This window comes from Oncorhynchus keta, unplaced genomic scaffold, assembly GCF_023373465.1.
Source record: "Oncorhynchus keta strain PuntledgeMale-10-30-2019 unplaced genomic scaffold, Oket_V2 Un_contig_24684_pilon_pilon, whole genome shotgun sequence".
NCBI lineage: Eukaryota > Metazoa > Chordata > Actinopteri > Salmoniformes > Salmonidae > Oncorhynchus > Oncorhynchus keta.
Window position 1 is genome coordinate 12,812 of NW_026284050.1, and position 25,725 is coordinate 38,536.

At 46.3% G+C, this 25,725-nt stretch overlaps 1 protein-coding gene and 3 long non-coding RNA genes across 11 annotated transcripts in view; 2 read left to right on the top strand and 2 right to left on the bottom strand.

Annotated features, from left to right (window-relative positions):
- The window catches only part of LOC127922136 (dysbindin-A-like), a 49,987-nt gene that overhangs the window by 11,570 nt on the left and 12,692 nt on the right, over positions 1-25,725 (top strand). Inside the window, exon 7 of the mRNA XM_052505848.1 lies at positions 6,975-6,997. Coding sequence (XP_052361808.1) covers positions 6,975-6,997 — 23 coding nt within the window. The remainder of the gene's footprint in view (positions 1-6,974; positions 6,998-25,725) is intronic.
- LOC127922140 (uncharacterized) lies at positions 4,210-5,009 on the top strand. Of its 4 annotated transcripts, none has more exons than XR_008110462.1 (3): positions 4,210-4,257; positions 4,639-4,686; positions 4,943-5,009. It is a non-coding gene; the product is annotated as an uncharacterized LOC127922140 (long non-coding RNA). The 4 variants fall into 4 exon arrangements; XR_008110460.1 differs by lacking the exon at positions 4,943-5,009 and adding an exon at positions 4,789-4,918; XR_008110463.1 differs by lacking the exon at positions 4,210-4,257 and adding an exon at positions 4,518-4,565.
- On the bottom strand, positions 9,258-10,329 carry LOC127922138 (uncharacterized). Of its 2 annotated transcripts, none has more exons than XR_008110454.1 (3): positions 10,181-10,329; positions 9,365-9,566; positions 9,258-9,322 (listed from the first exon to the last, which is right to left on the bottom strand). It is a non-coding gene; the product is annotated as an uncharacterized LOC127922138 (long non-coding RNA). The 2 variants fall into 2 exon arrangements; XR_008110455.1 differs by lacking the exon at positions 10,181-10,329 and adding an exon at positions 9,609-9,829.
- Positions 24,116-25,083, bottom strand: LOC127922139 (uncharacterized). 4 transcript variants are annotated; one of them, XR_008110456.1, is made up of 3 exons: positions 24,984-25,083; positions 24,517-24,610; positions 24,116-24,147 (listed from the first exon to the last, which is right to left on the bottom strand). It is a non-coding gene; the product is annotated as an uncharacterized LOC127922139 (long non-coding RNA). The 4 variants fall into 4 exon arrangements; XR_008110457.1 differs by lacking the exon at positions 24,116-24,147 and adding an exon at positions 24,191-24,222; XR_008110458.1 differs by lacking the exon at positions 24,116-24,147 and adding an exon at positions 24,288-24,312.

The window sequence follows — 25,725 nt, forward strand, 5'->3', positions numbered from 1 at the left end:
CGATCCAGGGACTGTGGTGATGCCGCTTGCACTAAGATGCAGTGCTTGAGACCGCTGCGTCACTCGGGAGCCCAGTTTCACTAAATCACTCACTGATGAGCAGCTCACTCTCTGGTGATTGACGACGCGCTCATGTCAAAAGCTTCTTTCTCTCTTCTTGTAAAACAATATTTGGAAGTAGATCTAATTTTTAAAAATGTTACCTTTTAATATGTTGGTAGCCGACAGCAGAGTGTTTTCAGCAGGAGCCATTTACTTTCCAACCTGTGTTTTCACTGACAGATTTGCCTCACGTTCCCGACTGTAGGCTCTTTCTTTTATTGGGCTACAGTCCACAGCTAGTGGTCCTCTGTGGCTAAATGATAGTCCTTTTATTGGGCTACAGTCCACAGCTAGTGGTCCTCTGTGGCTAAATGATAGTCCTTTTATTGGGCTACAGTCCACAGCTAGTGGTCCTCTGTGGCTAAATGATAGTCCTTTTATTGGGCTACAGTCCACAGCTAGTGGTCCTCTGTGGCTAAATGATAGTCCTTTTATTGGGCTACAGTCCACAGCTAGTGGTCCTCTGTGGCTAAATGATAGTCCTTTTATTGGGCTACAGTCCACAGCTAGTGGTCCTCTGTGGCTAAATGATAGTCCTTTTATTGGGCTACAGTCCACAGCTAGTGGTCCTCTGTGGCTAAATGATAGTCCTTTTATTGGGCTACAGTCCACAGCTAGTGGTCCTCTGTGGCTAAATGATAGTCCTTTTATTGGGTTACAGTCCACAGCTAGTGGTCCTCTGTGGCTAAATGATAGTCCTTTTTATTGGGCTACAGTCCACAGCTAGTGGTCCTCTGTGGCTAAATGATAGTCCTTTTATTGGGCTACAGTCCACAGCTAGTGGTCCTCTGTGGCTAAATGATAGTCCTTTTATTGGGCTACAGTCCACAGCTAGTGGTCCTCTGTGGCTAAATGATAGTCCTTTTATTGGGCTACAGTCCACAGCTAGTGGTCCTCTGTGGCTAAATGATAGTCCTTTTTATTGGGCTACAGTCCACAGCTAGCGGTCCTCTGTGGCTAAATGATAGTCCTTTTATTGGGCTACAGTCCACAGCTAGTGGTCCTCTGTGGCTAAATGATAGTCCTTTTATTGGGCTACAGTCCACAGCTAGTGGTCCTCTGTGGCTAAATGATAGTCCTTTTATTGGGATACAGTCCACAGCTAGCGGTCCTCTGTGGCTAAATGATAGTCCTTTTATTGGGCTACAGTCCACAGCTAGCGGTCCTCTGTGGCTAAATGATAGTCCTTTTATTGGGCTACAGTCCACAGCTAGCGGTCCTCTGTGGCTAAATGATAGTCCTTTTTATTGGGATACAGTCCACAGCTAGTGGTCCTCTGTGGCTAAATGATAGTCCTTTTATTGGGCTACAGTCCACAGCTAGTGGTCCTCTGTGGCTAAATGATAGTCCTTTTATTGGGATACAGTCCACAGCTAGTGGTCCTCTGTGGCTAAATGATAGTCCTTTTATTGGGCTACAGTCCACAGCTAGTGGTCCTCTGTGGCTAAATGATAGTCCTTTTTATTGGGATACAGTCCACAGCTAGCGGTCCTCTGTGGCTAAATGATAGTCCTTTTATTGGGCTACAGTCCACAGCTAGCGGTCCTCTGTGGCTAAATGATAGTCCTTTTATTGGGCTACAGTCCACAGCTAGTGGTCCTCTGTGGCTAAATGATAGTCCTTTTATTGGGCTACAGTCCACAGCTAGTGGTCCTCTGTGGCTAAATGATAGTCCTTTTATTGGGATACAGTCCACAGCTAGTGGTCCTCTGTGGCTAAATGATAGTCCTTTTATTGGGATACAGTCCACAGCTAGTGGTCCTCTGTGGCTAAATGATAGTCATTTTTATTGGGCTACAGTCCACAGCTAGCGGTCCTCTGTGGCTAAATGATAGTCCTTTTATTGGGCTACAGTCCACAGCTAGCGGTCCTCTGTGGCTAAATGATAGTCCTTTTATTGGGCTACAGTCCACAGCTAGCGGTCCTCTGTGGCTAAATGATAGTCCTTTTATTGGGCTACAGTCCACAGCTAGTGGTCCTCTGTGGCTAAATGATAGTCCTTTTATTGGGATACATTCCACAGCTAGTGGTCCTCTGTGGCTAAATGATAGTCCTTTTATTGGGCTACAGTCCACAGCTAGTGGTCCTCTGTGGCTAAATGATAGTCCTTTTATTGGGCTACAGTCCACAGCTAGTGGTCCTCTGTGGCTAAATGATAGTCCTTTTATTGGGCTACAGTCCACAGCTAGTGGTCCTCTGTGGCTAAATGATAGTCCTTTTATTGGGATACAGTCCACAGCCAGTGGTCCTCTGTGGCTAAATGATAGTCCTTTTTATTGGGCTACAGTCCACAGCTAGTGGTCCTCTGTGGCTAAATGATAGTCCTTTTATTGGGCTACAGTCCACAGCTAGTGGTCCTCTGTGGCTAAATGATAGTCCTTTTATTGGGCTACAGTCCACAGCTAGCGGTCCTCTGTGGCTAAATGATAGTCCTTTTTATTGGGCTACAGTCCACAGCTAGTGGTCCTCTGTGGCTAAATGATAGTCCTTCTCATGCTGTACTAGGCTGTTCTGAATGATTTATTTTGGTAAATGTATTTCCATTAATCAGGGTGCTGCAGCTCGTTCAGAACCCTTCACGTGGCTATGATTCTATAAGGAAATAAATGATGAAGTGCAATGCTGGAGAGGTTCATTAAAGGTTTTTTGAACCTTTATTTAACTAGGCAAGTCAGTTAAGACCAAATTCTTATTTTAAATGACGGCCTACGGGGGAACAGTGGGTTAACTGCCTTGTTCAGGGGCAGAATGACAGATTTGTACCTTGTCAGCTCGGGGGTTTGAACTTGCAACCTTCCGGTTACTAGTCCAACGCTCTAACCACTAGGCTACCCTGATGAGAGTTGCAGGCTCATGCCTAGCAGAGTAGAGGGAGCGAGATAACAACTAGAAGGAGATTCACTTTCAGTGATTTATGTGAGACAAAATGAAGCGTCATCTGTTCAAAGGAAAACAACATGCCTGTTATTCATGTCAGTCCTTGGCATTATAGTGCTTATAGTTGTCCGGGTTTGGCCGGGGTAGGCAGTCATGATGAATAAGAATTTGTTCTTAACCGACTTGCGTACTTAAATAAAGGTTAAATAAAAAAGATTTGTGTTTTTAGTTGTACTTTGCCATTAGACAGCCATTAAATAGCCCTGGCTGTTAAGTGATGTGTAAACCCAGACAGCTGAAAGACTTTGTTTCTGGCCTTGATTCACAGATGGGAGGTTATTGTTCATCTGAGGGTGTAGACTAGAGAGAGAGAGGAGCTGATGGGAGGTTATTGTTCATCTGAGGGTATAGACTAGAGAGAGAGAAGCTGATGGGAGGTTATTGTTCATCTGAGGCTATAGACTAGAGCTGATGGGAGGTTATTGTTCATCTGAGGGTGTAGACTAGAGAGAGAGAGGAGCTGATGGGAGGTTATTGTTCATCTGAGGGTATAGACTAGAGAGAGAGGAGCTGATGGGAGGTTATTGTTCATCTGAGGGTATAGACTAGAGAGAGAGAGGAGCTGATGGGAGGTTATTGTTCATCTGAGGGTATAGACTAGAGAGAGAGAGGAGCTGATGGGAGGTTATTGTTCATCTGAGGGTGTAGACTAGAGAGAGAGAGGAGCTGATGGGAGGTTATTGTTCATCTGAGGGTATAGACTAGAGAGAGGAGCTGATGGGAGGTTATTGTTCATCTGAGGGTATAGACTAGAGAGAGAGAGGAGCTGATGGGAGGTTACTGTTCATCTGAGGGTATAGACTAGAGAGAGAGGAGCTGATGGGAGGTTATTGTTCATCTGAGGGTATAGACTAGAGAGAGGAGCTGATGGGAGATTATTGTTCATCTGAGGGTATAGACTAGAGAGAGGAGCTGATGGGAGGTTATTGTTCATCTGAGGGTATAGACTAGAGAGAGAGAGGAGCTGGTGGGAGGTTATTGTTCATCTGAGGGTAGAGACTAGAGAGAGGAGCTGATGGGAGGTTATTGTTCATCTGAGGGTAGAGACTAGAGAGAGGAGCTGATGGGAGATTATTGTTCATCTGACGGTATAGACTAGAGAGAGGAGCTGATGGGAGGTTATTGTTCATCTGAGGGTATAGACTAGAGAGAGGAGCTGATGGGAGGTTATTGTTCATCTGAGGGTAGAGACTAGAGAGAGAGAGGAGCTGATGGGAGGTTATTGTTCATCTGAGGGTGTAGACTAGAAAGAGAGGAGCTGATGGGAGGTTATTGTTCATCTGAGGGTATAGACTAGAGAGAGAGAGGAGCTGATGGGAGGTTATTGTTCATCTGAGGGTATAGACTAGAGAGAGAGGAGCTGATGGGAGGTTATTGTTCATCTGAGGGTAGAGACTAGAGCGAGAGAGGAGCTGATGGGAGGTTATTGTTCATCTGAGGGTATAGACTAGAGAGATAGAGGAGCTGATGGGAGGTTATTGTTCATCTGAGGGTAGAGACTAGAGAGAGAGAGGAGCTGATGGGAGGTTATTGTTCATCTCTGAGGAGGTGGGAGTTAGATCTGAGGGTAGAGACTAGAGAGAGAGGAGCTGATGGGAGGTTATTGTTCATCTGAGGGTAGAGACTAGAGAGAGGAGCTGATGGGAGGTTATTGTTCATCTGAGGGTATAGACTAGAGAGAGAGGAGCTGATGGGAGGTTATTGTTCATCTGAGGGTAGAGACTAGAGAGAGAGAGGAGCTGATGGGAGGTTATTGTTCATCTGAGGGTAGAGACTAGAGAGAGAGGAGCTGATGGGAGGTTATTGTTCATCTGAGGGTATAGACTAGAGAGAGAGAGGAGCTGATGGGAGGTTATTGTTCATCTGAGGGTATAGACTAGAGAGAGAGAGGAGCTGATGGGAGGTTATTGTTCATCTGAGGGTAGAGACTAGAGAGAGAGGAGCTGATGGGAGGTTATTGTTCATCTGAGGGTATAGACTAGAGAGAGAGAGGAGCTGATGGGAGGTTATTGTTCATCTGAGGGTAGAGACTAGAGAGAGAGAGGAGCTGATGGGAGGTTATTGTTCATCTGAGGGTATAGACTAGAGAGAGAGAGGAGCTGATGGGAGGTTATTGTTCATCTGAGGGGAGTAGAGACTAGAGAGAGAGAGGAGCTGATGGGAGGTTATTGTTCATCTGAGGGTGTAGACTAGAGAGAGAGAGGAGCTGATGGGAGGTTATTGTTCATCTGAGGGTATAGACTAGAGAGAGAGAGGAGCTGATGGGAGGTTATTGTTCATCTGAGGGTATAGACTAGAGAGAGAGAGAGGAGCTGATGGGAGGTTATTGTTCATCTGAGGGTATAGACTAGAGAGAGAGAGGAGCTGATGGGAGGTTATTGTTCATCTGAGGGTATAGACTAGAGAGAGAGAGGAGCTGATGGGAGGTTATTGTTCATCTGAGTGTATAGACTAGAGAGAGAGGAGCTGATGGGAGGTTATTGTTCATCTGAGGGTATAGACTAGAGAGAGAGAGGAGCTGATGGGAGGTTATTGTTCATCTGAGGGTATAGACTAGGGAGAGAGAGGAGCTGATGGGAGGTTCATCTGAGGGTTCATCTGAGGGTATGGGAGATTGTTCATCTGAGGAGAGAGAGAGGAGCTGATGGGAGGTTATTGTTCATCTGAGGGTATAGACTAGAGAGAGAGGAGCTGATGGGAGGTTATTGTTCATCTGAGGGTATAGACTAGAGAGAGAGAGGAGCTGATGGGAGGTTATTGTTCATCTGAGGGTATAGACTCTGAGGGAGACTAGAGAGAGGAGCTGATGGGAGGTTATTGTTCATCTGAGGGTATAGACTAGAGAGAGAGAGGAGCTGATGGGAGTATTGTTCATCTGAGGGTATAGACTAGAGAGAGAGGAGCTGATGGGAGGTTATTGTTCATCTGAGGGTAGAGACTAGAGAGATAGAGGAGCTGATGGGAGGTTATTGTTCATCTGAGGGTAGAGACTAGAGAGAGAGAGGAGCTGATGGGAGGTTATTGTTCATCTGAGGGTAGAGACTAGAGAGAGAGAGGAGCTGATGGGAGGTTATTGTTCATCTGAGGGTAGAGACTAGAGAGAGAGGAGCTGATGGGAGGTTATTGTTCATCTGAGGGTAGAGACTAGAGAGAGAGGAGCTGATGGGAGGTTATTGTTCATCTGAGGGTATAGACTAGAGAGAGGAGCTGATGGGAGGTTATTGTCATCAGGGTCTGAGGGTAGATTGACTGAGGGAGACTAGAGAGAGGAGCTGATGGGAGGTTATTGTTCATCTGAGGGTATAGACTAGAGAGAGAGAGGAGCTGATGGGAGGTTATTGTTCATCTGAGGGTATAGACTAGAGAGAGAGAGGAGCTGATGGGAGGTTATTGTTCATCTGAGGGTATAGACTAGAGAGAGAGAGGAGCTGATGGGAGGTTATTGTTCATCTGAGGGTATAGACTAGAGAGAGAGAGGAGCTGATGGGAGGTTATTGTTCATCTGAGGGTATAGACTAGAGAGAGAGAGGAGCTGATGGGAGGTTATTGTCATCTGATAGTCAGGGTTCATCTATAGACTTGAGAGAGGAGCTGATGGGAGGTTATTGTTCATCTGAGGGTAAGAGACTAGAGAGAGGAGCTGATGGGAGGTTATTGTTCATCTGAGGGTATAGACTCGAAAGAGGAGCTGAACTCTGCTGTATCTGAATGAAGCTTTAGAATGAGCATCATGTAGTTTTCACTCAATGATGGACTCACTGTAGCAGCACTTTGCAGTTGTTGTTAAATGAAAAGCATGTTACTGTTATGTCTTCCTGTTATGTCTGTTCCTGCAGTTTGTCTTCATAACAGGCAGTAAAGACTCTGGCACAGAGCGTGACAGGGACACGTGTGAAAAGACTGCTTCTAACTGTTGTTCCTATTGTCTTTCACAGGAAAGAGCTGGAGTCTCTCAAAGGTAAGCACCCCTCTACACAGAACCCTCTAAACAGAACATGTAACCCTCTAAACAGAACAGAACCCTCTAAACAGAACATTATTCTCATGTACAGTCAGTAAGATGTCCTAAACAGAACAATTCTGTACAGTCAGTAAGATCTAAACAGAACCTGTACAGTCAGTAAGATCCCTCTAAACAGAACATTATTCAGTCATGTAAACAGAACAGTCAGTAAGATGTCCTCTAAACAGAACATTATTCTCATGTACAGTCAGTAAGATGTCCTCTAAACAGAACAGTATTCTGTACAGTCAGTAAGATACAGTCCCTCTAAACAGAACATTATTCTCATGTACAGTCAGTAAGATGTCCTCTAAACAGAACATTATTCTCATGTACAGTCAGTAAGATAAACAGAACCCATCTAAACAGAACCCATCTAAACAGAACATTATTCTCATGTACAGTCAGTAAGATGTCCTCTAAACAGAACAGTATTCTGTATAGTCAGTAAGATGTCCTCTAAACAGAACAGTATTCTGTACAGTCAGTAAGATGTCCTCTAAACAGAACAGTATTCTGTACAGTCAGTAAGATGTCCTCTAAACAGAACAGTATTCTGTACAGTCAGTAAGATGTCCTCTAAACAGAACAGTATTCTGTATAGTCAGTAAGATGTCCTCTAAACAGAACAGTATTCTGTACAGTCAGTAAGATCCCCTCTAAACAGAACATTATTCTCATGTACAGTCAGTAAGATGTCCTCTAAACAGAACAGTATTCTGTACAGTCAGTAAGATGTCCTCTAAACAGAACAGTATTCTGTACAGTCAGTAAGATGTCCTCTAAACAGAACATTATTCTGTACAGTCAGTAAGATGTCCTCTAAACAGAACATTATTCTCATGTACAGTCAGTAAGATCCCCTCTAAACAGAACAGTATTCTCATGTACAGTCAGTAAGATCCCCTCTAAACAGAACAGTATTCTGTACAGTCAGTAAGATGTCCTCTAAACAGAACAGTATTCTGTATAGTCAGTAAGATGTCCTCTAAACAGAACAGTATTCTGTACAGTCAGTAAGATGTCCTCTAAACAGAACATTATTCTGTACAGTCAGTAAGATGTCCTCTAAACAGAACAGTATTCTGTACAGTCAGTAAGATGTCCTCTAAACAGAACATTATTCTGTACAGTCAGTAAGATGTCCTCTAAACAGAACATTATTCTCATGTACAGTCAATAAGATGTCCTCTAAACAGAACAGTATTCTGTACAGTCAGTAAGATGTCCTCTAAACAGAACAGTATTCTGTACAGTCAGTAAGATGTCCTCTAAACAGAACAGTATTCTGTACAGTCAGTAAGATGTCCTCTAAACAGAACATTATTCTGTACAGTCAGTAAGATGTCCTCTAAACAGAACATTATTCTCATGTACAGTCAATAAGATGTCCTCTAAACAGAACAGTATTCTCATGTACAGTCAGTAAGATGTCCTCTAAACAGAACAGTATTCTGTACAGTCAGTAAGATGTCCTCTAAACAGAACAGTATTCTGTACAGTCAGAAAGATCCCCTCTAAACAGAACATTATTCTCATGTACAGTCAGTAAGATCCCCTCTAAGAGTATTGTCACAAGCTGTGTCACATTGACCTCTCCGTCATAATGACCTCTCAGCAGGAATATCCTGGTTCTGGTATGGATCTTCATGCTACATTACAACGCTACATCACCTCCAATAGAATGAACAGTGTGACATTACAACGTTACATCACCTCCAATAGAATGAACAGTGTGACATTACAACGTTACATCACCTCCAATAGAATGAACAGTGTGACATTACAACGTTACATCACCTCCAATAGAATGAACAGTGTGACATTACAACGTTACATCACCTCCAATAGAATGAACAGTGTGACATTACATCACCTCCAATAGAATGAACAGTGTGACATTACAACGTTACATCACCTCCAATAGAATGAACAGTGTGACATTACAACGTTACATCACCTCCAATAGAATGAACAGTGTGACATTACATCACCTCCAATAGAACGAACAGTGTGACATTACAACGTTACATCACCTCCAATAGAATGAACAGTGTGACATTACAACGTTACATCACCTCCAATAGAATGAACAGTGTGACATTACATCACCTCCAATATAATGAATAGTGTGACATTACAACGTTACATCACCTCCAATAGAATGAACAGTGTGACATTACAATGTTACATCACCTCCAATAGAATGAACAGTGTGACATTACAACGTTACATCACCTCCAATAGAATGAACAGTGTGACATTACAACGTTACATCACCTCCAATAGAATGAACAGTGTGACATTACAACGCTACATCACCTCCAATAGAATGAACAGTGTGACATTACATCACCTCCAATATAATGAATAGTGTGACATTACAACGTTACATCACCTCCAATAGAATGAACAGTGTGACATTACAACGTTACATCACCTCCAATAGAATGAACAGTGTGACATTACAACGTTACATCACCTCCAATAGAATGAACAGTGTGACATTACAACGTTACATCACCTCCAATAGAAAGAACAGTGTGACATTACAACGTTACATCACCTCCAATAGAATGAACAGTGTGACATTACATCACCTCCAATAGAATGAACAGTGTGACATTACAACGTTACATCACCTCCAATAGAATGAACAGTGTGACATTACAACGTTACATCACCTCTAATAGAATGAACAGTGTGACATTACAACGTTACATCACCTCCAATAGAATGAACAGTGTGACATTACAACGCTACATCACCTCCAATAGAATGAACAGTGTGACATTACAACGTTACATCACCTCCAATAGAATGAACAGTGTGACATTACAACGTTACATCACCTCCAATAGAATGAACAGTGTGACATTACAACGTTACATCACCTCCAATAGAATGAACAGTGTGACATTACAACGTTACATCACCTCCAATAGAATGAACAGTGTGACATTACAACGTTACATCACCTCCAATAGAATGAACAGTGTGACATTACAACGTTACATCACCTCCAATAGAATGAACAGTGTGACATTACAACGTTACTTCTCCTCCAATAGAATGAACAGTGTGACATTACATCACCTCTAATAGAATGAACAGTGTGACATTACAACGTTACATCACCTCCAATAGAATGAACAGTGTGACATTACATCACCTCCAATAGAATGAACAGTGTGACATTACAACGTTACATCACCTCCAATAGAATGAACAGTGTGACATTACAACGTTACTTCTCCTCCAATAGAATGAACAGTGTGACATTACATCACCTCCAATAGAATGAACAGTGTGACATTACAACGTTACATCACCTCCAATAGAATGAACAGTGTGACATTACATCACCTCCAATAGAATGAACAGTGTGACATTACAACGTTACATCACCTCCAATAGAATGAACAGTGTGACATTACAACGTTACTTCTCCTCCAATAGAATCACCTCCTTTTTACCGGATCATAATATGATGGATCTCCACTAAAGGGCCTGTCACTCTCGCTGAATGGGATGCAGATCAATTCAATACAGAACTCACTATTTCTAGCAGTTTTGTGTGTGTGTGACAGGCGTGTGTGTGTGTGACAGGCGTGTGTGTGTGTGACAGGCGTGTGTGTGTGTGTGACAGGCGTGTGTGTGTGTGTGACAATCTTCCTGTACTGAGACGCTGTCTGGCAGACAGGCCTGAAAGAGAACATCATCACGACTGTGGTTTTGCTCAACATCTCAACATATTTGATGTGCATTAGTTTTGAGTTTGATGTGCACGTTTAGTTTGATGTGACGCTCATTAGTTTGATGTGCACGCCATTAGTTTGATGTGCACGCTCATTAGTTTGATGGGCTCATTAGTTTAAAATATGATTTCACAGCTATAGGGAATAAAATATGTTTCACAGCTATATACACAGTATTCTCACAGAATAGCTAGTTGTGACGTTATCGAAGTGAACATGATGAGATTCCCTTGTTGGAGGCAGTTTACTGGCTCCCAGGCTGAATCCCAAAGGACACCCTGTTCTCTATATAGTGCACTGCTTTTGACCAGAGGTCCTGGTCGTGCACTAAATAGGGAATAGAGTGTAATTTGGAACGCAGACACAGTGAGAGTCAGGGAGGGGAGGAGAGATGATGTGGGAGGGGAGGAGGAGGGGAGGAGAGATGATGTGGGAGGGGAGGAGGAGGGGAGGAGAGATGATGTGGGAGGAGGAGGGGAGGAGAGATGATGTGGGAGGGGAGGAGGAGGGGAGGAGAGATGATGTGGGAGGGGAGGAGGAGGGGAGGAGAGATGATGTGGGAGGGGAGGAGTGGGGGGGAGGGGAGGGAGATGATGATGATTTGAGAGTCAGGGAGGGGAGGAGAGATGATGTGGGAGGGAGGAGGAGGGAGGAGAGATGATGTGGGAGGGGAGGAGTGGGGGATGAGGGGGAGGAGAGATGATGTGGGAGGGGAGGAGGAGGGGAGGAGGTGGGGGAGGAGAGATGATGTGGGGGAGGGGGGGAGATGATGTGGGAGGGGGAGGAGGAGGGAGGGGGGATGTGGGAGGGGAGGAGGGGAGGAGAGATGATGTGGGAGGGGAGGAGGAGGGGAGGAGAGATGATGTGGGAGGGGAGGAGTGGGGGGGGGGGGGGGGGGAGAGGTGGATCAACCTGACTGTAAAGGTCTGCCTGACAGTGATGTGTCCAGAAAAGAGTTTGACGCTAGAAGCTTAGTCCTGTCCAGTGTCTATAATGAATCATTCATGAGCCATTCAATAACCACTTTACTAGTGTGTGTGTGGTACTAAAAAAGAAAATAGCGATTTGCATGTTGCTATGCAGAGTTGCGTTCTCAGGATATGAATAATGGAAGGGAATCAATGAGTGTGTCTGTTGTGGTCTTTTAAACAGGTAGGCTGTTCTCTGTGAAATGTTATTGTCCATGGATATTCTCATCTGGAAATGTTACGTGGTAGAATACACATTCTTTTTGTATCGTTAATATTCATACGTGGCTTTGATTATTTATATTTGTGGCTTTTATTTCGTATTAAAACATATAAATGAAACTGAATGGGCCAGAATAGCAGTAAGACACCAGATTTTAGCTTTAGGGAGGTACATTTCCTTGAAATTCTCCTCGCCTCATTATGCATGACGTTAATTTCCTGTTGTAGCCAGGATGGGAACTGCTTAGAACACCCCACCATCTTGATATTTTTAGCCGGAGGGATCTAGAACATTAGATACACCACAGAGATGATGTCACAATAAGGAGTTAAAGAAAGAAAGGAATTAGATAGTCGTTTGTCCCCTCCAGCGAGCTGAGACCTAAGGGAGCTGAGACCTAAGGGAGCTGAGACCTAAGGGAGCTGAGACCTAAGGGAGCTGAGACCTAAGGGAGCTGAGACCTAAGGGAGCTGAGACCTAAGGGAGCTGAGACCTAAGGGAGCTGAGACCTAAGCGAGCTGAGACATAAATTGCATCTCTTTTCAGAGATTTATATTTTATATGTCCTCTACACTTTTAGATTAGTTTAGTCAGAATTTAAGCAGTGTCTGTATCCCAAATGGCACCCAATACCCTATATAATGCACTATTTTTGGCCTGGGCCCTGGTCAATAGGGTGGCATTTGGGATGCTACCTTGAAGCAGTGTGGTGTTGTTCAGTACTGCAGGAGCAGAGCCTTTCTAGTAGAAAGAGAGAGAGAGCTGCTTTAATGTGAGATTAAACTAAAGGCTTGTATCTTCAGACTGAACGGGACGTGACCGTGTCTTGACCCAGAAGGAACGGGCGTGACCGTGTCTTGACCGCAGAAGGAACGGGTGTGACCGTGTCTAGACCGCAGAAGGAACGGGTGTGACCGTGTCTTGACCGCAGACGGGTGACCGTGTCTTGACCGCAGACGGGTGTGACCGTGTCTTGACCGCAGACGGAACGGGCGTGACCGTGTCTTGACCGCAGACGGAACGGGGTGTTCTTGACCGCAGACGGAACGGGCGTGACCGTGTCTTGACCGCAGACAGAGCCTTTCTAGTAGAAGCAGAGGAACTGCGTGACCGTGTCTTGAGATTAAACTGAACAGGGTTGTATCTTAACCGCAGACGGAACGGGCGTGACCGTGTCTTGACCGCAGAAGGAACGGGTGTGACCGTGTCTTGACCGCAGAAGGAACGGGTGTGACCGTGTCTTGACCGCAGAAGGAACGGGTGTGACCGTGTCTTGACCGCAGACGGAACGGGTGTGACCGTGTCTTGACCGCAGACGGAACGGGTGTGACCGTGTCTTGACCGCAGACGGAACGGGTGTGACCGCAGACGGAACGGGTGTGACCGCGTCCTGACCGCAGAGTTTTGTGGTTCTTTTATAGAAACTCATCTAGCTTGGTGCTTTGAATTTCTAATGCAGTAGGTGTGTCAATCCCTCCTCCACAGTAGTCTCTATAGAGATCAATCTCAATCAATATCCTTAACAGGTCAAGACATTTGATCTTCAGCAAAAAGAGTGTCTTGACCGCAGTTTTGTAACTTCAACTTGGAAGAGCTATGTACCATACATTTAATGATTTGAGTTTACTATAGTCTTTTATTAGAAGCCCCTCCTGCCTAGGGTAGTTAGTGGCTACACCCCAGGCAATCCCCCAATCAATAGCAGAATGATATGCAGCCCCCTCCTGTGACAGTAGTGCTCAGCAGTTTCTTCAGTATTGAAGAACACTCCCAGGTACTAATCTGTGAGTAAGTGGTGTCCCAGGCAGCCCTTTAGTAATGAGTGGTAACTCCCATGCCCTTTGTGACATCAAGCAAGAACCCCTAGTATTTACATGGTACACTTTAGGCAAAGCATGGAAAGAGTAATACATGGTAACCCAGGCAGCCCTAACCCTCAATGCAGGAGTGTACACTCCCAGGTGGCTCAGTGGTTGAAAACATTTTCACACAGGAGAAATCTCTTGTCAGAGTATACACCATAAAGCCCTTTGTGAGTTTGGTACACTCCCAGGCAGTGCCTACCTCTTGTCTAAAATTGGTATGGGGCACAACCCCTGGTGATAACACATTGTTCCCACAGCCTCTTGTGAGTAATGCAGTAAAGTACACTCCCAGGAAGCTGAACCCTCCTCTTGTGAAAAAGTGGTACACTCCCAGTTCTTGTGAGTGGTACAAACAGGCAGCCCTCCCCCTCTTGTGGTGGACACTCCCAGGCATACCCTCTTGTGAGTGGACACTCCCAGGCATTTTGTGTTTTAAAGCAAATTTGGTACACTCCCAGGCAATTTTCTTTCTCTCATGTTTCTGAACCTTGTCATTAAAGTGGTATTGTCCCAGGCAGCTAATTTGGAGTGGGGGCAAAGATATATTGTTTAACCGTTTTGAATTTTTGAGTTTGGTACAAGGCAAATTTGCAAAAATGAGTGGTACATCCCAGGCAGCCCTCCCCCTGTTATGAATGAGTGTTGGTACACTAAGGCAGCCCCCTCTTGTGAGAAGTGAGTGGTACACTCCCCAGGCAGAATCCCCTTTGTGAGTAGTGAGTGGTACACTCCCAGGCAGCCTCCCCTCTTGTCAAGTAGTGAGTGGTACACTTCACAAAGGCAGCTCTTGTTAAAGTGGTGAGTGAGTAATGAGTGGTACACATCCCAGGCAACTTTGAGTAATGGTGGTACACAACAAAAGGTGGCCCCTCTTGTGGGAGTGGTACACTCCCAGGCACCCTCCCCTCTTGTGAGTGGTAGTGGCAGGTTGTTGCAGTCACACCCAGGCAGCCCTCCCACTCTTTGTTGAGTGGTACACTCCCAGGCAGCCCTCCCCATTTGATGAACTTTCCCAGGCAGTGAGTGGTACACTCCCAGGCAGCCCTCCCCTCTTGTGAGTGGTACATTAGGCACCTCCCCTCTTGTGAGTGGTACACTCCCAGGCAGCCCCCCCCTCTTAGTGAGTGGTACACTCCCAGGCACCTCCCCTCTTGTGAGTAGTGAGTGGTACACTCCCAGGCAGCCCTCCTCTTGTGAGTAGTGAGTGGTACACTCCCAGGCAGCCCTCCCCTCCCCCCTCTTGTGAGTAGTGAGTGGTACACTCCCAGGCAGCCCTCCCCCTCTTGTGAGTAGTGAGTGGTACACTCCCAGGCAGCCCTCCCCTCTTGTGAGTGGTACACTCCCAGGCAGCCCTCCCTCTTGTGAGTGGTACACTCCCAGGCAGCCCTCCCCTCTTGTGAGTAGTGAGTGGTACACTCCCAGGCAGCCTCCCCTCTTGTGAGTAGTGAGTGGTACACTCCCAGGCAGCCTCCCCTCTTGTGAGTAGTGAGTGGTACACTCCCAGGCAGCCTCCCCTCTTGTGAGTAGTGAGTGGTACACTCCCAGGCAGCCTCCCTCTTGTGAGTAGTGAGTGGTACACTCCCAGGCAGCTCTCCCCTCTTGTGAGTAGTGAGTGGTACACTCCCAGGCAGCCTCCCCTCTTGTGAGTAGTGAGTGGTACACTCCCAGGCAGCTCCCCTCTTGTGAGTAGTGAGTGGTACAAACCCAGGCAGCCTCCCCTCTTGTGAGTAGTGAGTGGTACACTCCCAGGCAGCTCCGCCCTCTTGTGAGTAGTGAGTGGTACACTCCCAGGCAGACCTCCCCCTCTTGTGAGTAGTGAGTGGTACACTCCCAGGCAGCTCTCCCCCTCTTGTGAGTAGTGAGTGGTACACACCCAGGCAGCTCTCCCCCTCTTGTGAGTAGTGAGTGGTACGCTCCCAGGCAGCTCTCCCCCTCTTGTGAGTAGTGAGTGGTACACTCCCAGGCAGACCTCCCCTCTTGTGAGTAGTGAGTGGTACACTCCCAGGCAGCTCTCCCCCTCGTGTGAGTAGTGAGTGGTACACACCCAGGCAGCTCTCCCCCTCTTGTGAGTAGTGAGTGGTACGCTCCCAGGCAGCTCTCCCCCTCTTGTGAGTAGTGAGTGGTACACTCCCAGGCAGCTCTCCCCCTCTTGTGAGTAGTGAGTGGTACACTCCCAGGCAGACCACCCCCTCTTGTGAGTAGTGAGTGGTACACTCCCAGGCAGCCCTCCCCTCCTCTCTCCTCACCACTACAGCAGTGTCTCCTCAGCCTGGCAGTACTGCACGTGCTCCCTCACAGCATCGCGGTGTGTGTTTGGCAGCACAGAAGCGTTATCCGTCCGAGCGAGGTAGTGTGTAACCACTCTGTCGATGCAGAATGGGGGGTTAGCTGTAGTGGTGGTGTAGCCGTGGCATAGCTGAGCGTCTGGTCTCGCTCTCCGCTCGGGGTCTGGGCCGGCCTGGGTCGTCACGATCACCAGGACACCAGTCATGTCCTCTCCAGGGAGCAGCTCCAGGAACTCCTGTAGGTTACAATGCTCTTCTCCTCTATGTCTCTATCTCTCTCTCTCGTTTTCTCTGTTTTTTTTCTCTCTGTTCTGTCTCTCCATTTTCCTCTTTCTTTTATGTCTCTCTCTCCATGTCCCTCTTTATGTCCCCTCCCCCTCTGTCTGTGTGAGTCTCTCCATGAGTGGTCTCTTTATGTCTTCCTCCCTCCCTCTCTGTCTGTCATGTCCCTCTCTCCATGTCTCCCTCCCTCTGTCTGTCTCTCCTCCATGGCTGTCTTTATGTCTCCCTCCCTCTGTCTCTCTCTCTCCATGTCCCTGTCTTCATGTCTGTCTCTCTCCCTCTCTTTGTCTCTCTCTCCATGTCCGTCTCTTTATGTCTCCCTCCCTCTGTCTGTCTCTCTCCATGTCCATGTCCATGTCTCCCCTTTTTGTCTATCTCTCCTCCTCTCTTTATGTCCTCTCCTCTCCTCTGTCTGTCTCTCTCTCCATGTCCTGTCTGTCTCTCTCTCCATGTCCCTCCCTCTTCATGTCCTCTCTCCATGTCCCTGTCTTTATGTCTTCTGTCTCCTCCCTCTGTCTGTCTGTCTCTCCATGTCCCTGTCTTTATGTCTCCCTCCCTCTGTCTGTCTCTCCTCCTGTCCTCTCTGTCTGTCTCTCCCTCTGTCTGTCCATGTCCTCTCTTTATGTATCCCTCCCTCTCTGTCTGTCTCTCCTCCCTCTTTATGTCTCCCTCCCTCCTCTGTCTGTCTGTCTCTCTCCATGTCCCTGTCTTTGTCCATGTCTCCCTCCCTCTGTCTGTCTCTCTCTCCATGTCCCTCTCTTTATGTCTCCTCCCTCCCTCTGTCTGTCTCTCTCTCCATGTCCCTGTCTTCATGTCTGTCTCTCTCCCTCTCTTTGTCTCTCTCTCCATGTCCCTCTCTTTATGTCTCCCTCCCTCTGTCTGTCTCTCTCTCGCCATGTCCCTGTCTTCATGTCTGTCTCTCTCCCTCTTTGTCTCTCTCTCCATGTCCGTCTCTTTATGTATCCCTCCCTCCCTCTGTCTGTCTCTCTCTCCATGTCCATCTCTTTATGTATCCCTCCCTCCCTCCCTCCCTCTGTCTGTCTGTCTCTCTCTCCATGTCCGTCTCTTTATGTCTCCCTCCCTCTCTCTGTCTCTCTCTCCATGTCCCTCTCTTTATGTCCCTCCCTCCCTCTGTCTGTCTCTCTCTCCATGTCCCGTCTTTATGTCTTCCCTCCTCCCTCCTGTCTGTCTGTCTCTCTCTCCATGTCCGTCTCTTTATGTCTCCCTCCCTCTGTCTCCTCTCCATGTCTGTCTTTGTCCATGTCTCCCTCTGTCTCTCCATGTCCCTCTTTTCTTTATGTCTCCCTCCCTCTGTCTGTCTCCTCTCCATGTCTCTGTCTTTATGTCTTCATGTCTGTCTCCCTCCCTCCTCTGTCTGTCTCTCTCTCCATGTCCCTGTCTCTTCATGTCTGTCCCTCCCCTCTCTTTGTCTGATCTGTCTCCTCCCTCTCTTCATGTCTGTCTCTTTGTCTGTATCTCTTATGTCCCCTCTTCATGTCTCCCTCCCTCTGTCTGTCTCTCTCTCCATGTCCCTGTCTTGGTGTCTGTCTCTCCATGTCCCTCTTTATGTCTCCCTCCCTCTCTGTTGTCTGTCTCTCTCTCCATGTCCCTGTCTTCATGTCTTCATGTCTCCCTCTCTGTCTGTCTCTCTCTCCATGTCCCTGTCTTTATGTCTCCTTTCTCCCTCTCTTTGTCTGTCTCTCTCTCCATGTCCTGTCTGTCTTCATGTCTGTCTCTCTCCCCCCTTGTCTGTCTCTCTCTCCATGTCCTGTCTTCATGTCTCCCTTATGTCTGTCTCTCTCTCCATGTCCCTGTCTGTCTTCATGTCTCCTCCCTCATTTGTCTCTCTCTGGACTGTGAACGGTTCCACTGTTACCGGGCTCCATGTCCTGTCTCTCTTGTCTCTGTCTCTCTCCCTCCCTCCTCCCTCTGTCTGTCTCTCTCTCCATGTCCGTCTCTTTATGTCTCCCTCCCTCCCTCCTCCATGTCCCTGTCTTCATGTCCTCCCCCTCCCTCCTCTCCCTCCCCTCATGTCCTCCCTCCTGTTCCTCTCTCTCATGTCCCTCTTTGTCTCCCTCCCTCCCTCCCTCTGTCTGTCTCTCTCTCCATGTCCCTGTCTGAAATGTCTCCCTCCCTCTTTTGTCTCCCTCTGTCTGTCTCTCTCTCCATGTCCTGTCTTAATGTATGTCTCCCTCCCCTCTGTCCTCTCCTCCCTCTGTCTGTCTCTCTCTCCATGTCCCTGTCTTCTCTAAAGTGTCTGTCTCCCTCCCTCCCTCTGTCTGTCTCTCTCTCCATGTCCCTCTGTCTCCCTCTCTCCCTCTGTCTGTATCTCTCTCCATGTCCCTGTCTTTATGTCTGTCTCCCTCCCTCCCTCCCTCTGTCTGTCTCTCTGTATTAGTTATTCTCCTCATGTTTAAAGTGGAATGTCTATTTGGTGATGCTTTGATGTTGGTGATCTGTGCTACTGCCACGGTTTTCTTTCAATAGGACTTTACTTAGTGCTGTGTGTGGCCTGTGGTAAGTGTGTGTGTGTGTGTGTGATTGGTGTGTGTGTGTGTGTGTGTGTGGTGTGTGTGTGTGTGTGTGTGTGTGTGTGTGTGTGTGTGTGTGTGTGTGTGTGTGTGTGTGACTCAGTCATATGATGAACCCATGCAGTTACGCTCTGCTCCTTTTTGCCCCAACAGTTTGTCTATTGTCAGGAAACAGAAAAGGTCAGGTTGAAGGGATCTAAGTGTTGGTAACGTAGGTAACGGGAGCAATTCTACCAGTCAATAACTCCTCTATGAATGCAGTGATCACCAGTTACCTTAATATACATAACTGGTCAGGAATGTGCAGCAACGTCCTTACATAACATGTAGAGCTGATATGCCACATTAGAATCTAATTAGAATGCCCCCATGCAGACATAGACGGTCTGGGGTATCTGCTCTGGTGCTCACTGGACTGTGAACGGTTCCACTGTTACCGGGCGACTTGCTGTGTCGCTATGGGTGATTTGGGGCGGCAGGGTGGCCTAGTGGTTAGAGCGTTGGACTAGTAACCGGAAGGTTGCAAGTTCAAATCCCCGAGCTGACAAGGTACAAATCTGTCGTTCTCCCCTGAACAGGCAGTTAACCCACTGTTCCTAGGCTTTCATTGAAAATAAGAATTTGTTCTTTGACTTTGGTTAAATAAAGATAAAAATGCAGGCAGCGATAGGACACCTGTCTGAAATGTGGGCCGTTGTTGTTGTTGTTGTTGTTGACGTTTTACTACTTAAATCAGTCTCTCAGCGGGGTGAGGAGGGTGAGGAGGGTGAGGAGGGTAATTCGCTCGGTGGTGTGGGTAAAAATGCAGCACTGATATGCAGTAATAGCAGGAAAATGGCTTAAAGTGTCAGTCTATTCACTCCTTACTTTTACACTCCCTTCAGAGGGTATTGATTTCTCTAGCTCTTAACCATTATAGTAAAGAGGCAGGGATTTAGAGTGACCAGCAGTAGGTCTACGGCCCATTGGTACCCTATTCCCTATATAGTGCACTACTTTTGATCAGGTCTCTGGTAGAAAGTAGTGCACTATGTAGGGTGACATTTGGGACGTACACTGGCTGCTATTGCGGAGATCAATGGCTTGCTGAGGTAAGCAGTGCTGTCTGAAACCGCTATGATTGGATTACTTGTGAGTACCACATCTGGTCAGGCCTGACGGGAGTTGGGACGAGAGGTGATATCTGAAGAGCAGGCTGCCCACACCTGACCAGAGTTTGGTGTGTGTGTGTTTTTAATTTTTAATTTCACCTTTATTTAACCAGGTAGGCTAGTTGAGAACAAGTTCTCATTTACAACTGCAACCTGGCCAAGATAAAGCAAAGCAGTGCAGTGTGTGTGCCAGTGTAGCCTAACTTGGCAGCCCACTAACTTGGCAGCCCACAGTAGCTTGGCAGCCCACAGTAGCCTAACTTGGCAGCCCACTTGGTGTAGATGAGATGAGTAGTATACAGCAACCTAACATGAGAGCTGAGGCTGGGGCCAGTGCTCTGCCTCCCCCTCTCAGATCATAGCTAATATAATAGCTTTACATCTATGACTCAGACCCTTTAGAACAGTGGTCAAAGTTATCATCAACCTAATTAAACCAGTTCGGTAGGAATGAGGTTTGTGCAGTAGGCCTGAAACGTTATCACATCATATATTGGCTATATGTCTGTTCTGCCAATATTGTTCCTCTCAGACCATATTATACGTTGAAACTTAAGCATTAATAACAATACATCAGTTGGTGTAGAACATGCTGAGCCTAAATTGAGATAATTGTGTTTTACTGGACTGATGGTACATGCATCTGATGGTCATGATGCTTTCAAGACAACTGGGAACTCTGGAAGAAATGAGATCAAATGATGACGCCCGTGAACATCAGGACGGTAAGTCTGAGCTCTAGAAAGATGCCAGAGTTTCCCAGTTGGATGACCTTTCAAAAAAAAGAATTTCCCTGGAAGTTCCCAGTTGTCTTGAATGTACTGAAGTCAGACATTTCCAAGTTTCCCAAGCTTGTCTTGAATGTACTGAAGTCATCAAGTTCCCAGTTGTCCTGAATGTACTGGAAGTCAGACATTTCCAAGTTACCTGGTACACCAAGCTTCGCCTACCTGGTACACCAAGCTTCGTCTACCTGGTACACCAAGCTTCGTCTACCTGGTACACCAAGCTTCGTCTACCTGGTACACCAAGCTTTGTCTACCTGGTACACCAAGCTTCGTCTACCTGGTACACCAAGCTTCGTCTACCTGGTACACCAAGCTTCGTCTACCTGGTACACCAAGCTTCGTCTACCTGGTACACCAAGCTTCGTCTACCTGGTACACCAAGCTTTGTCTACCTGGTACACCAAGCTTCGTCTACCTGGTACACCAAGCTTCGTCTACCTGGTACACCAAGCTTCGACCTGGTCTACCTGGTACACCAAGCTTCGTCTACCTGGTACACCAATTCGTCTACCTGGTACACCAAGCTGTTCGTCTACCTGGTACACCAAGCTTCGTCTACCTGGTACACCAATATCGTCTACCTGGTACACCATAGCTGTCGTCTTACCTGGTACACCAAGTGCACCGACCGCCAACAGCATTTACACAGAGAAAACAAAAAGGAACGCAAGCTTTATGCCTTTTATCTTTGTCTTTTCACTGAAATGTTTGGTGATCATTATAGAAATGCCTTGAAGATGGCGATACCTGGTGAGCACTGCTTGGATAATACAGAGGAATGTAATGCACTGTAGGGTCTCTGACCTTTTTCTTTCACTCTTCACAAGTCTATCAGTTGAGGGTTTATGACTGAATTCACTAGGCTTTACAGAATGTCACCACTGGTTGCCCTCTGAAACACCCCTAACATAGCTTGGTATTAAATATAATTACATTTCTCTGAACATTTCATCTTGGTTCTATTTATAGTGGTGACGCATGACTTGAGAATGTTTATAACAGTGGTATTAGGAGCTGTAATAGAATGCTGTGTCTCTCCTTCCCTGGGGGTCAATAGAGAGGTTGGAGGGCTCATCATTATACATTTATCCTGCTGGGGGGGATAGGCTGTGTCTCTCCTTCCCTGGGGGTCAATAGAGAGGTTGGAGGGCTCATCATTATACATTTATCCTGCTGGGGGGATAGGCTGTGTCTCTCCTTCCCTAGGGGTCAATAGAGAGGTTGGAGGGCTCATCATTATACATTTATCCTGCTGGGGGGATAGGCTGTGTCTCTCCTTCCCTGGGGGTCAATAGAGAGGTTGGAGGGCTCATCATTATACATTTATCCTGCTGGGGGGGATAGGCTGTGTCTCTCCTTCCCTGGGGGTCAATAGAGAGGTTGGAGGGCTCATCATTATACATTTATCCTGCTGGGGGATAGGCTGTGTCTCTCCTTCCCTGGGGGTCAATAGAGAGGTTGGAGGGCTCATCATTATACATTTATCCTGCTGGGGGGGGATAGGCTGTGTCTCTCCTTCCCTGGGGGTCAATAGAGAGGTTGGAGGGCTCATCATTATACATTTATCCTGCTGGGGGGGGGATAGGCTGTGTCTCTCCTTCCCTGGGGGTCAATAGAGAGGTTGGAGGGCTCATCATTATACATTTATCCTGCTGGGGGATAGGCTGTGTCTCTCCTTCCCTGGGGGTCAATAGAGAGGTTGGAGGGCTCATCATTATACATTTATCCTGCTGGGGGGGATAGGCTGTGTCTCTCCTTCCCTGGGGGTCAATAGAGAGGTTGGAGGGCTCATCATTATACATTTATCCTGCTGGGGGAGGGATAGGCTGTGTCTCTCCTTCCCTGGGGGTCAATAGAGAGGTTGGAGGGCTCATCATTATATATTTATCCTGCTGGGGGGATAGGCTGTGTCTCTCCTTCCCTGGGGGTCAATAGAGAGGTTGGAGGGCTCATCATTATATATTTATCCTGCTGGGGGATAGGCTGTGTCTCTCCTTCCCTAGGGTTCAATAGAGAGGTTGGAGGGCTCATCATTATATATTTATCCTGCTGGGGGGATAGGCTGTGTCTCTCCTTCCCTAGGGGTCAATAGAGAGGTTGGAGGGCTCATCATTATATATTTATCCTGCTGGGGGATTTAGGCTCTGATCAAATGTATTGCACTATGGGGAATCTCTTCCACTGTCTGATATATATTTTAACACCCCTTCTCTCTCTCAGAAAGCATTATTTATTGACATTATTTTAGAAATCCATTGACATCATTCTCTCTCTCAGAAAGCCATTGACATCATTCTCTCTCTCAGAAAGCCATTGACATCATTCTCTCTCAGAAAGCCATTGACATCATTCTCTCTCAGAAAGCAATTGACATCATTCTCTCTGTCAGAAAGCCATTGACATCATTCTCTCTCTCAGAAAGCCATTGACATCATTCTCTCTGTCAGAAAGCCATTGACATCATTCTCTCTGTCAGAGAGCCATTGACATTATTTTAGAAACCCATTGACATCATTCTCTCTCTCAGAAAGCCATTGACATCATTCTCTCTCTCAGAAAGCCATTGACATCATTCTCTCTGTCAGAAAGCCATTGACATCATTCTCTCTGTCAGAAAGCCATTGACATCATTCTCTCTGTCAGAAAGCCATTGACATCATTCTCTCTGTCAGAAAGCCATTGACATCATTCTCTCTGTCAGAAAGCCATTGACATCATTCTCTCTGTCAGAAAGCCATTGACATCATTCTCTCTGTCAGAAAGCCATTGACATCATTCTCTCTGTCAGAAAGCCATTCACATTCTCTCCAGCTTGGGTCACATCTCAAAAAGCCATTCATCATTCTCTCATAAATAAAGCCATTGACATCAACCTCTGTCAGAAAGCCATTGACATCATTCTCTCTATCAGAAGGCCATAAGCCATTACCATCATTCTCTCTGTCAGAAAGCCATTTGACATCATTCCTCTGGCCATCATTACCATCATTTACATCTCTCAGAAAGCCATTGACAGGTCACATCATTCTCTCTGTCATGGGGCCATTGACATCATGGGTCACATGTCAGAAAGCCATACATTACTCTATGTCAGAAAGTGACATCATTCTCTCTATCAGAAGCCATTGATATCATGCTCTGTCAGAAGGCCATTGACATCAAGCAACTTTGCATAATGTTACCTATGGGATGTTACCTATGGAAGGCCATAATGTTACCTATGGGATGTTACCTATGGAAGGTCATAATGTTACCTATGGGCCATATGTTACCTATGAGAGGCCATAATGTTACCTAGGGATGTTACCTATGGAAGGTCATAATGTTACCTATGGAAGGTCATAATTACCTATGGGATGTTACCTATGGAAGGTCATAAATACCTATGGAATGTTACCTATGGAAGGTCATAATGTTACCTATGGAAGGCCATAATGTTACCTATGGGATGTTACCTATGGAAGGCCATAATGTTACCTATGGGATGTTACCTATGGAAGGCCATAATGTTACCTATGGGATGTTACCTATGGAAGGCCATAATGTTACCTATGAAGGATGTTACCTATGGAAGGTCATAATGTTACCTATGGAAGGCCATAATGTTACCTAGAGGATGTTACCTATGGAAGGCCATAATGTTACCTATGGGATGTTACCTATGGAAGGCCATAATGTTACCTATGGGATGTTACCTATGGAAGGTCATAATGTTACCTATGGAACATAATGTTACCTATGGGATGTTACCTATGGAAGGCCATAATGTTACCTATGGGATGTTACCTATGGAAGGCCATAATGTTACCTATGGGATGTTACCTATGGAAGGCCATAATGTTACCTATGGAATGTTACCTATGGAAGGTCATGATGTTACCTATGGAAGGCCATAATGTTACCTATGGAAGGCCATAATGTTACCTATGGAAGGCCATATTGTTACCTATGGGATGTTACCTATGGAAGGCCATAATGTTACCTATGGAATGTTACCTATGGAAGGCCATAATGTTACCTATGGGATGTTACCTATGGAAGGCCATAATGTTACCTATGGGATGTTACCTATGGAAGGCCATAATGTTACCTATGGAAGGCCATAATGTTACCTATGGGATGTTACCTATGGAAGGCCATAATGTTACCTATGGGATGTTACCTATGGAATGCCATAATGTTACCTATGGGATGTTACCTATGGAATGCCATAATGTTACCTATGGGATGTTACCTATGGAATGCCATAATGTTACCTATGGGATGTTACCTATGGAAGGCCATAATGTTACCTATGGGAGGACATCACGTTACCTGTGGGAGGCCATAATGTTAGATGTATTGTGGATGAAGAGTTGTGGTGTTGCAACATGTGAAAAATAATGGTATTTCTAGTGAATCAGAGGCTGGTTCTGTTGAGCTGCTGTTCACCATGTGGAAGATAGAATGCATGTCCTGATCACAGGTAGCTTCCCAGATGGAAGCCTAGTGTTACCTATGGGAAATGGCACCCTAGCCTGTGTATTTCCTATGGGCCCTGGTCCAAAAGTAGTGCACTATAAAGGGAATAGGGAGCCGTTTGGGGGACAGACAGTTCTTGTGGGGCCCTGCCTGGTGACAGCTAGCTTCACTTCCTGCCCACCTGGGACTAGTCGAGTTGACACATCCAGCCCACTGACAACAACACCCCTTTACCACAGGGGTGACTGACTGACTGTGTTCAAATGCTTTGGTAGATTCGGACAAAGAGAAATGACCTACCTGGAAATCCTGAGCCTGTATTGGCACCTTGGCGGGCATTTCAAGGATTTGTGAGAATCCAATGATTCAGG